The following is a 12,109-nucleotide window of genomic DNA, read 5'->3' on the forward strand; positions in this document are numbered from 1 at the left end:
TGACTCTGCTGGTACATTGACCCAGACCACTACATTCCCCTTGCACTACACAGCCAGAATCTGACCCTGCTGAAAGTCAGGTTTCCCTTCCCGCATACTATACCACCTTACACGGGGACAAAGAGGAAGGTGCAGATGAAAGTGCAGGTTCCTTCATCAGGTGGGGGGGGGGGGGGGGGCATACTCGTTGGCAACGTCACTGGCACAGGGCCCCTCATAGTACGCAAAAGTGTCTCTGCCGGTGGGAGGCGCCCTCGCCGTCATACACACCGCCGTACTTTGAGGGGCCCTGTGCCAGTGTCAATGCGAACGAGTGGGCCCCCCCTTTTTGCTCAGGATCACAGCACTTGCAAAGTTTAAATGCTTACCTCTCCCTGCTCCACCGCCGTGACATATTCCGCGTTTCCTGGGCCAACGAAAAACTTGAGCCAGCCCTACCCCCCCCCACAACTTTAGCCAAAGGACCCCCAGTTTTCAATGCCTAACTATTATTATAAAGTAAATTAAGATTGACAATCTTCAGTATTAAGAATTGATGTTTTTGGCATTAAAATGGGCACTGTAGGTGTTTTCCTGTCCTCCACTCTCTGCCGTCTTTGATTCCCCATTGACTTGCATTGGGTTTCGTGTTTCAGTCGGCTCCCGACTTATCGTAATAATCGGCCGATTTCACCCTACCCGACTTTTGAGAGTCGGGTTTCGCGAAACCCGACTCGATCCTAAAAAAGTAAAAGCCGCTCAACTCTACTGATGAATATGGTAAGACTGCCATGTCTTGTATGTTATTCATGGCTAGGAAATTAATAGCTCAATAATGGATAATAGATCAGGTCCCTATAATCCCGGAGGTTATAAATAAAATCAACTTGTACTGAATTTGAAAAGGGGCATTTATTTAAATAGGAATGTTATTATGAAATGTGAAAAGCTTTGGACCCCATGGGTTGATGGATCAGGGTTGGCATCAAGACAGTTACACAGATACAATCTAGGTCTTTTTTGAACACTTGGCCTCTGTTGTACACCAATTCCAGATGCAATATATTTCTTGACTCCACTTTTCCAGCATATAAGTACTCATCTGTATTTAATCTTTGTCCTAATAAGTTAAAGGTAACCAAGCAAGTATGGTATCTTCTCCTTTATTGAACTTTGGTTCATCTTTTGCACTTTGATATGACCTCTTACTTACTGTTTTGGTATCTGTTTTTTTTGGTCTGTAAATGTCCTTAAATTTGAAAATGTTCAATAAAAAAATTTGACTTAAAGTAATGGCATATAATAAGATAAAAGCTATACTACCCTGGCAGAAACTGTGCCAAAACTTAACTCTCTGCAACTCACTATTCAAATGGCGCACTTAATTCTGCCTCCACAGGTCTGGCATACGTCACATCAAGAAGTTTCTTTTCATAAACTCTTTAAAGCACATACTAAATTGGCACATGCAATTTGAGAGGCTTTCATAGCACAAGTTGTGCCAGAATTGACTTATTTCTCATGCCCCTTTAGGTTATTATTTCTCCCTCTCAGAGAAAATTAATTACGAATCAGACTTAGAGACAGAAATTGATAACAATTTTATTCTGAAGTCACCAAGATGCCAACATTGGTCTGGACCAGATAGTCAGATGAAGCTGGACACACGATTGTGGCCAGGTCTTAAGTTATGGGAAGCAGCACTGTTACAACGAGGCAACACATATCCTTCCTCCTTCCTGGCAGATCTGTCAGATAAGGCGACGGCAAGTACTGCGGTATAAACCATGCAATAGTAACAATGAATGATGAAGGTGTGCAATAAATATTGTCTGTTCATTAACGCGTACAAAAATTGTTTTAGCACCACCAGGCAGTGGCTGGACATTTAGTCATTTTAGAATTCCAATTTTTAAAATTACGTTAAGACAATAGGAAAAAGAAAGCTTAAGCTTTTTACAGCTTTCCGATATGGATCATCAGTTTGTGCACCAAAGTGAATTGAACTTGACAATTCACGTCTTCCTCTAAGATTATTATTAAAAAAAAAATCTGGGTCATGTGATTCTAAATCGAAGAACATTTATTTCACACCTAAAGAAAAAAAAAATGACTAAAATGACAAATGTCATTATTGTTCGGCCTCTTCTTCAGTAGCTTCGATTCTCCTGGGTCCATATAGAAGAACGTATGCTATATGCCAGTCTCCTCCTCCTGACAACCTCAGTATATCTTCTGGAGATACAATGCTCACTTTATCATCATCAAACTTAATCCACTCATCTAAAAGGGAGAAAAGCACGAGAGAGCATGGGTGGGACAGCTCTGGCAACATACAGTGGCATTACAGAGGGCATCTACCATGTCATGACTTACATTAGTAGATCATATAAAAAAAAATCCTTATATAAGAAAATCATGCATAAAAAGTGCCCTAACTTGTGCAATATTTCCTATCACAGAGCAGAGGGTTAGAGGACTGCATAATCCATAGGACAGCAATGAAGAATACATTTAAAAGGGTTGTCACACAAAATACATTTTACAATAGATCTTGGAATAATATTATCTTCCACAATTGGATGTGTTAAAATACATATTCCTGCGCTGGTATAATCTTATAAATGTGCACCTTTTATGTACTGTGTCCCCCGCACAGGAACATTTATTCATATATTTATTTATTTTTTTTATAAACATTCAGTTGTTGAACCAATTTTTTTTTCAAGTTACACTGATTAAAATGTACTTTTTTGTGGGACAACATGTAACTGTGGCTTCAGGTATTATCTAGGTCGCAAACAACTGACTAGGTTCAGATGTTGCATATTTTTGTGGGATGGCGGTGTAGTGCCACACGATGCATGGCTTACAAAACCCTCTGCATACAATGCAGTTTTTTTAGGCTACTGAAGTAGGTTGTGGATTTACTTGCAGGTTTTCCATAGTGCAATGCAAACTGTAAAATTTGTGGAAAAATTTGCATGCAATTTTGCTAAAAATTTCATTTTTTTTTTTTTTATTTTTTTTTTGGGGGGGGGGGGGTGTGGAGGGGGTGATTGCAGCCAATACTAGGAGGAGCGCACTCTTTGCATATAGATTTACACAGCTCCTATTTTCAGTAATATTGCCTTAATAGTGACTGTGGGAAGATATCTGTTTTTCTTATTTAATCACTTTATTCTGCACTGACATTTTAAAAAAATCAGTGCAGCTGTGGGGGCAGGGAGCTGGCTGTCAGACACAGCCAGACTCCCCGAGAAGATACACATGGATTATTACCATGTTTAACTTCTCGAACTTAACTAAACTCAACTGAAATGTATTTACCGTGTTTCCTCCTGACCCATGAGACGTAGTGTCCTGAAGAACTTGATCTTCCCTGATGAGTAAGAACTGCCTGCAGCTCATAATAACCACAATTGTTGGAACCAATATCTGGAAAACAGAAAGTCACAAACAAATTGAGTGTAAAGGAAAAACAAAAACAAAAAAAAAACACTTTTTCCTTTTTAGAAATTAAGTACTAGAAAAAAGCAAATTTGCAGTGTTAGATTTGAGTATGGAATTCAGGGAAGAGAAGCCGACTAAATACGGAAAGTGAAATTTTTCTCTGTTTGGGTGAAAACCTTTTCAGGATCAGGTTACAACAAATGGAACAGAAAAATGGAGTTTTCATCCTGTGCACTTCTGTTTCTAATGTATGCAAAAGATCCCCATTGATGTGTATGGGATCCATAAGCTTTTGAATGAAAAAGATCTACATTCACGAACAGTAAAATAATATACTCCAATTATATGTATATAGATTTAAGGTGTAGGGGCTTAATAGCATTGGAGGTGTGTTTTTTATCTGGTTGGGTGATTCTTTGAGAAACAGGGCTACACAGTGCCTAGCGAAAGTATTCGGCTCCCTGGAACTTTTCAACCTTTTCCCACATATCATGCTTCAAACTAAGATACCAAATGTAAATTTTTGGTGAAGACTCAACAACAAGTGGAACACAATTGTGAAGTTGAAAGAAATTTATTGGTTATTTTAAATTTTAGTGGAAATTCAAAAAATGAAAATGGGGCGTGCAATATTATTCGGCCCCTTTAACGTAATACTTTGTTGCGCCACCTTTTGCTGTGATTACAGCTGCAAGTCGCTTGGGGTATGTGTTTCAGTTTTGTACATCGAGAGACTTAAATTCTTGCCCATTCTTCCTTGGCAAACAGCTCGAGCTCAGTGAGGTTTGAAGGAGATCATTTGTGAACTGCTGTTTTCAGCTCTTTCCACAGATTCTCGATTGGATTGAGGTCTGGACTTTGACTTGACCATTCTAACACCTGGATAGTTTGTGAACCATTCCATTGTAGATTTTGCTTTATGTTTGGGATCATTGTCTTGTTGGAAGACAAATCTCCGTCCCAGTCTCAGGTTTTTTGCAGACTCCAACAGGTTTTCTTCAAGAATGGTTCTGTATTTGACTCCATCCATCTTCCCATCAAATTTAACCATCTTCCCTGTCCCTGCTGAATAAAAGCAGGCCCAAACCATGATGCTGCCACCACCACCATGTTTGAAAGTGGGGATGGTGTGGTCAGGGTGATGAGCGGTGTTGCCTTTACGCTAAATATATCGTTTGGCATTGTTGCCAAAAAGTTCGATTTTGGTTTCATCTGGCCAGAGCACCTTCTTCCACACATTTGGTGCGTCTCCCAGGTGGCTTGTTGCAAACTTTAAACTACACTTTTTATGGATATCTTTCAAAAATGGCTATCTTCTTGCCACTCTTCCAGAAAGGCCAGATTTGTGCAGTGTACGACTGATTGTTGTCCTATGGATAGACTGTCCCACCTCACCTGTAGATCTCTGCAGTTCATCCAGTGTGATAATGGGCCTCTTGGCTGCATCTCTGATCAGTCTTCTCCTTGTTTGAGATGAAAGTTTAGAGGGACGGCCGGGTCTTGGTAGATTTGCAGTGGTATGATACTCCATCCATTTCAATATGATCGCTTGCACACTGCTCCTTGGGATGTTTAAAGTTTTGGAAATCATTTTGTATCCAAATCCGGCTTTAAACTTCTCCACAACAGTATCACGGGCCTGCCTGTTGTGTTCCTTGGTCTTCATGATGCTCTCTGTGCTTCAAACAGAACCCTGAGACTATCACAGAGCAGGTGCATTTATACGGAGACTTAATTACACACAGGTGGATTACCGTATTTTACGCTTTGTAAGACGCACTTTATTTCCCCCAAATTTGGGGGGGAAATGTGGGTGCGTCTAACAAAGCGGATATACCGCTTACCATTACAGGCTGGGATGAGGGGGTGTCCGCCGCTGCTACCGCCCGCCGCCGCTGTCGCCCGCCGCCGCTGTCGCCCGCCGCCACTGCCGGGGTTGTCCGCTGCTGCCCCGGGTGATGCTGGAGGCTCCGGTGCTGCGGGGGGCTCTGGCGACATTTTGTGAAAGACCAGAGCCCCCAGCAGTTCGTCCATGCGTTCTAGTATGACTAACTCCTGGAAAATGGCCGCCGGAATCTCGGGAGATGAGATTTCAGCACTGAGATCTCATCTCTCGAGATTCCGGCGGCCATTTTCCCGGAGTCAGTCATACAGGAACGCATGGACGAACTGCTGGGGGCTCTGGTCTTTCACAAAATGTTGCCAGAGCCCCCCGCAGCACCGGAGACAGCCCTGGAGACAGCCCTGCAGCACCAGAGCCCCCTGCAGCACCAGAGCCCCCTGCAGCACCAGAGCCCCCTGCAGCACCAGAGCCCCCTGCAGCACCAGAGCCCCCTGCAGCACCCCTCATCCCAGCCTGCAGCACAGCAGCCCCCATGCAGCACCGAAGCCCCCCTGCAGACCCCATCATCCCAGCCTGCAGCAATGCTCCACTCCTGCCTCCAGCAACGACCCTGGGACCCTGATCCACCGCAGCCACAACCCCTGGTAAGCAATAAGACGCATGGATTATAAGAAGCCCCCTCAATTTATTAAAAAAAGTTTTTTCCTATTTTTCTCCTCAAAATTTGGGGTGCGTCTTATAATCCGGAGCGTCTTACAAAGCGAAAAATACGGTATATTTATCATCATTAGGCATTTAGGACAACATTGGATCATTCAGATATCCACAATGAACTTCTGGAGTGAGTTTGCTGCACTGAAAGTAAAGGGGCCGAATAAATTTGCATGCCCCACTTTTCAGTTTTCGAATTTCCCAAAAAATGTTAAAATAACCAATAAATTCAACTTCACAATTGTGTTCCACTTGTTGATTCTTCACCAAAACGTTACATTTACTATCTTTATGTTTGAAGCATGATATGTGGGAAAAGGTTGAAAAGTTACTTTCACAAGGCACTGTATATAGGCATCAAAAGGGTCAGCCTACGTGGAGCAGGGGAGCATATCACCTTTAGATTAGGGAGCCAACCTCTTTAATAATAATTTTATTTCTATAGCACCAACATATTCCACATCACTTCACATTTTAGAGGGGACTTGTACAGACAATAAGATATTAAGCATAACAATAAAACACATAGATCAACAGATACCAAGAGGAATGAGGGCCCTGCTCGCAAGCTTACAATCTATGAGGAAATAGGGGAGACACGAAAGGTGGATGGCAAAAATTGCCTTCGTTGTTCGAACCAGCCATAATGTAAGAAATCGGGTGTTCCATGTAATGCTGCATGAACCGGTTATCAACCAGAATACCTAAAAGTACAGACAAAGAGGGCTATTAAATGCATAAGTCGTATGACAGCATGATGCTAGGAACCTGGTTATGGTAAAAATTTTGAATGGGCAACACAGGGATAGTTAAATTAATGTGTTGAGGTGGTAGGCCAGTCTGAAGAAATGTGTTTTTAGTGCATGCTTAAAACTTGGGGTATATCGAATTAAGCTGGGTAGTGCATTCCAAAATATTGGCTCAGCACGTGAAAAGTCTTGGGAGACGGGAGTGGGAGGTTCTGATTATTGAGGATGTTAACTTCAGGTCATTAGCAGAATGGAGGGCACGGGTAGGGTGGTAGACAGACGAGGGAGCAGATGTAGGGTGGTGCTGAGACGAGGCATACCAACTCTGCAAACCACGCACGGCGTGGCCAATCGGGAGCAACCAGGATCACTGGGACTGCTTCCGCCTTGATCTTCCTGATTACTCTGGGGAGTAACGGTAGATAGGGAAAAAAGTATGGAAGGCAGAATTGGCGCCACGAAAGAACCAGAGCATCCACTCCGATTGCTCTTGGATCTCGAGACCTCGCTATAAACTGGGAAACCTTGGCATGCAGTCTGGACGCCATGAGTTCCACATCTGGGGTCTCCCAGCAAAGACAGATCTGGTTGAAGCTCCCACTCCCTCAAGGTGAAACCCTGACGGCTGAGGAAGTCCACCGTCCAGTTTTCCACTCCTGGAATGTGCATCGCTGAGATCACAGAGTGGTTGTTCTCTGCCCATTGAAGGATGTGAGTTACCTCGGACATGGCCGCCCTGCTGTAGGTACTCCCTTGATGATTGATGTACGCCACAGCCATGGCGTTGTCTGATTGAATATGGATGGGGCATCCCACTAGAAGATGATGGAACTGTTGCAGGGCCAGCCAAATAGCACGGATCTCCAGAACGTTGATCGGTAGCTTCGATTTGTGAACTGACCAGCGGCCTTGAGCAGGGTGATGGTGGAAGACTGCTTCCCAGCCCGAAAGACTGGCATCGGTAGTCACCACCAGCCATTTAACAAGTAGGAAAGACTTGGTTGAGGGAAGAGTTCAGGGTCCACCACCTGAGAGCCTGTCTGACCTGCAGGGACAAGTGGCATCTGCAGTTGAGAGAGACTGTCAGAAAACTGCCAGAAGGGCATGTTTTAGGGGACAAAGGTGCAGTTGGGCAAAAGGGACCAAGTCCATTGCGGCCACCATCTTTCCTAGTACCCTCATTGCAAACCGGATAGAGTGAGGGGAAAACTAACAAAGCGCTGGGGATCCTTGTTGAAGGGCTAAAACCTTGTCTGGAGGGAGAATTATCAATCCCCGAGACTAGTCCAGGGCCATTCCTAGAAAGGAAATCCATTGGGCTGGGACAGGAGAGGATCTGCTTAAGTTTATCAGCCAGCCCAGGCGAGAAAGGGTATCGCAAGTGATGCAAATGGACTAAACGCAGTCATGGAAAGACGGACCCTTGATCAACAGGTCGTCCAGATAGGGCAGAATGATTACGCCCCGAGATTGCAGGATGGACATGACAGCCGCCATGACCTTTGTGAACACCCTGGGGGCCGTAGCGAGGCCGAAGGGTAAGGCCGTGAATTGAAAATGCTGGCTGCAAACAGCGAAGCGCAGGAATCTCTGATGGGGGATGGGGGGTGATGGTCGGAAGAAAAAAAAAAAAAAAAATCGGAATGTATAAGCGAGTCGGATGTCGATGGAGGCCAAGAAATCTCCCTCTTCCAGGAAAGTGATAACTGAGTGCAGTGATTCCATGCGGAAATGATGGACCTGAACTGGACGAAGTAGTGGTAGTGGCCCAGCCTGGAGTGGAGCAAAAGGAACAGAAACATTTGTTGCTGACTCCAAAAGGGACGCCCAAGTCTTGGTTGGGGAAGGAATTTACTCTTTCCTTCCGTAGCATCGGAAATAAGCTGACCAGTTTGCTAAGGAAAGGAGGTGAGACTTTTGATGCAGAGTCCGCCTTCCACTCTCTGAGCCATAATGTCCTTCTGATAGTGATGGCATTGGCTGCTGACTGAGCAGCGCAACTGGCCGCATCCAAGGATGCATGTACCAGGTAATCGCCTGTCCGGGCAATTTGGTTTGCAAGGTGCGTCGCCTCTGGAGGAAGGTAACTGCTCTGAAGTGAAGTAGCTAAGGTCTCTGACCAGAAAACCATTGCATTAGCTACCCATGCTGCAGGAAAGGATGGATAGAGAGGCGAGCCTGAGGCCTCAAAGACCGAGCGAGCCAAACTTTGACGGTCTGTGGCATTTTTGATGGATGAGCCATCCGGCACTGACAGGACAGTTATTGACGCTAGGCGGGATACTGGGGGATCTACCGCCTGAGATTCAGCCCAATCTTTATTCAGATCAGCTGAAAAAGGATACTTTGCTTCAAGAGGCCTTTGTCCTGTGAATCGTTTATCCGTGCGTTCTCTGTGACTATTAACTATGGCTCTAAATTCAGGATGAATAACAAATGCCTTATAAAAGGACACTGTTTGATCCGGAGAAGAGCAGGAATCTTCCTTAACCTTTAGAGCCTGGTTGACAGCCTCAATCAGCGAATCCACTATTTTCTGAAAATCTGGAGAATCCGGATTTAAGGGAACATCAGATTCACACTCAAGATTCGCATTCGCTACTGACCTCTGGAGAGGGAGAGCGAGAAACAGAGCTCTGAGGTGACAAAGCACGTGTCTGCTCAGGAGACGTGCTATAGATCTGTTTTCTAGGTGCCTGACTGCTTCTAGAGTGCTTTCAGCTCCTGCTAACCGACTAATCCCGGCTTGGGGAGGTTCTGGGCAGCACGGTGGCTCAGTGGTTAGCACTGCAGCCCTGCAGGAGTTCAGGGTTCAAATCCCACCAAGGACAACATCTGCAAGGAGTTTGCATATTCTCCCTGTGTTTGCGTGGGTTTCCTCCAGGTACTCCTGTTTCCTCCCACATTACAAAGACATACTGATAGGGGATTTAGATTGTGAGCCCAATCGGGGACAGCAATGATAATGTGTGCAAACTGTAAAGCGCTGCGGAATATGTTAGCGCTTAATAAAAATAAAGATGATTATTATTATCCTCCGTCTACATCAGTCCTGCAAGTGCTCAGGTCCCCCGAAGGATCATGGAGGGATTCAATCACTTTGACCAGCAAAACCAAAGATCGAGACAGTGACAAAGCCCACTCAGGGGGGGACTAGGTGTACACTGGGCTCGGTGGTGGCAGAGGGCTCCTGAGCGCTGTTGTGGTCACAGGCATTGCTGAGCGGCGAACTTGGAGCCTTAGGAAAATGCAGACTGGCAGGAGGAGTATGAAGTAAAAAATATAGCCATAGTCTTGTTAGACTTTTTAGATGCCTTAGGCTGGGACATAAAGTACCCTTCAAAGTGGCCCTATAATAGGGGCTTCTGAGAAGGGATACTGCTGAAAAAAGGGGTTACAGCAGGGAGGAGGATGTATAATGCAGCGCTCCTTTACCCAGGTCTGTGTCCCTGCTCCTCCTGCGTTTCTCCAACTGCGTGGCCCCTGCGCTGAGCACACTTGCTGCCGAGACCTTTCCTTCCTGATGGCAGGTAGTGTGTCCTGAGGTGGTCTTGAAGGGGGGGGACTGATAGCCCCCAGCCGGGGACTAAATTTGCAGCACAGATACAGGAGGGGGCAGAATGCGTGCTGTCAAAATGGGTCCCCCTTAACCAGAGCCGCCCTAGACCGCCTGAAAGGAGCCCTCCAGCCCTGGCACTTACTTGGAGAAGCTGCCGGGTGACAGGTAAGGAAGCTTGCTGCAGGTCCTCCTGTGCTGCTGCTGGTTTGGACGGTGCAAGGCTAAGGGGGAAAACCCTCAATCCATCATCCTGTTATAAGGGAGGTGAAGAAGGACCGTCTGCCTCCTTGTACCATCCGCTTTATCAGTGGTGGTGCAGTGGGGGCTGCTCAGACACCAAGAGAGGGGCCACTGTACATCCAAGGGGTTAAATTCCCTAGGATGGGACAGGGCTAAATGTCCGGCATTAGGTCTGGCTGTGGAAGAGGATACGTGAAGGCGACACTCCATTTGCTCGTCCGTTAGGGGTGTGGGGAGATCGGTGCCCAAGAAGGGACCAGTGGCCCCCCCCCGAAAAAAAAAATAAAAATAAAAAATCAGCCCAGGCTTGGCATCCCACGTTGCAGGAGAGGATACAGAGAGGCGACACTCTCCATGCTCGCCTGTTGATGGTACGGGTAGATCGGAACCTTGAAAGGATCCGTCACCCCTTCATTCCACTTGGAAAAATTTAAAAATTGGTAAATGTGTGCCTCCTACGGACACTAAGCAAGAACTGGTTCTCTGGGAGCCAGAACGAGAGTGTATACTGCAGAGGTGGAGTTAACTTTGTGTTAACTTAGTGTCAGCCTCCTAGTAGCAAGCAGCATACTGTGTTCCCAAATGAGGCAAAGGAAGAAAAAAAATGTTTGAAAAGGGCACTGGCCGCACCTGCGAAGTAGGAGCTATCGATGATTCGATACCTGCTACTGCACAGGGGCCGCCATCTCGTCGGAGGATTTTTTTCTTCTTCAGCAAGATCTAACATCAAAGAAATGAGTAACATACACATTATACAGTGGGTACGGAAAGTATTCAGACCCCTCTATATTTTTCACTCTTAGAGAGCAATTACAGCAATTTGGTAAACTCAAAAAAGTGCATTTTTTTCTTATTAATGTAGACTCTGCATCTTGACTGAAAAAAATAAATAAAACATATGTAGAAATTTTTGCAAATTTATTAAAAAAGAAAAACTGAACTATCACATGGTCATAAGTAGTCAGACCCTTTGCTCAGTATTAAGTAGAAGCACCCTTTTGCGCTAGTACAGCCATGAGTCTTCTTGGGAATGATGCAATTAAGTTTTTCACACCTGGATTTGGGGATCCTCTGCCATTCTTCCTTGCAGATACTCTCCAGTTCCCTCAGGCTGGATGGTGAACGTTGGTGGACAGCCATTTTCAGGTCTCTCCAGAGATGTTCAATTGGGTTTAGGTCAGTACTCTGGCTGGGCCAGTCAAGAATGGTCACAGAGTTGTTCTAAAGCCACTCCTTTGTTATTCAAGCTGTGTGCTTAGGATCATTGTCTTGTTGGAAGGTTAACCTTCAGCCAAGTCTGAGGTTCAGAGCACTCTGGAAGAGGTTTTCATCCAGAATATCTCTGTACTTGGCGACATTCATGTTTCCTTAAATTGCAACCAGTCGTCCTGTCTCTGCAGCTGAAAAACATCCACATAGCATGATGCTGCCACCACCATGTTTCACTGATGGGATTGTATTGGGCAGGTGATAAGCAGTGCCTGGTTTTCTCCACACATACAGCTTAGAATAATCACCAAAAAGGTCTATCTTCGTCTCATCAGACCAGAGAATCTTATTTCTCATAGTCTGGGA

The 12,109-nt window shown here is 45.2% G+C and overlaps 1 protein-coding gene across 1 annotated transcript in view; it reads right to left on the reverse strand.

The window, feature by feature from the left end:
* Window positions 1-1,561: 1,561 nt before the first annotated feature.
* The window catches only part of USP14 (ubiquitin specific peptidase 14), a 92,824-nt gene continuing 82,276 nt past the window's right edge, over window positions 1,562-12,109 (reverse strand). Inside the window, exons 15-16 of the mRNA XM_077270328.1 lie at window positions 3,310-3,417; window positions 1,562-2,262 (exon numbers count right to left, since the gene is read on the reverse strand). Of these exons, the coding sequence (XP_077126443.1) occupies window positions 2,111-2,262; window positions 3,310-3,417 (260 nt within the window). The 3' untranslated portion in view covers window positions 1,562-2,110. The remainder of the gene's footprint in view (window positions 2,263-3,309; window positions 3,418-12,109) is intronic.

Source organism: Ranitomeya variabilis, chromosome 6 (genome assembly GCF_051348905.1).
Source record: "Ranitomeya variabilis isolate aRanVar5 chromosome 6, aRanVar5.hap1, whole genome shotgun sequence".
Taxonomy (NCBI): domain Eukaryota; kingdom Metazoa; phylum Chordata; class Amphibia; order Anura; family Dendrobatidae; genus Ranitomeya; species Ranitomeya variabilis.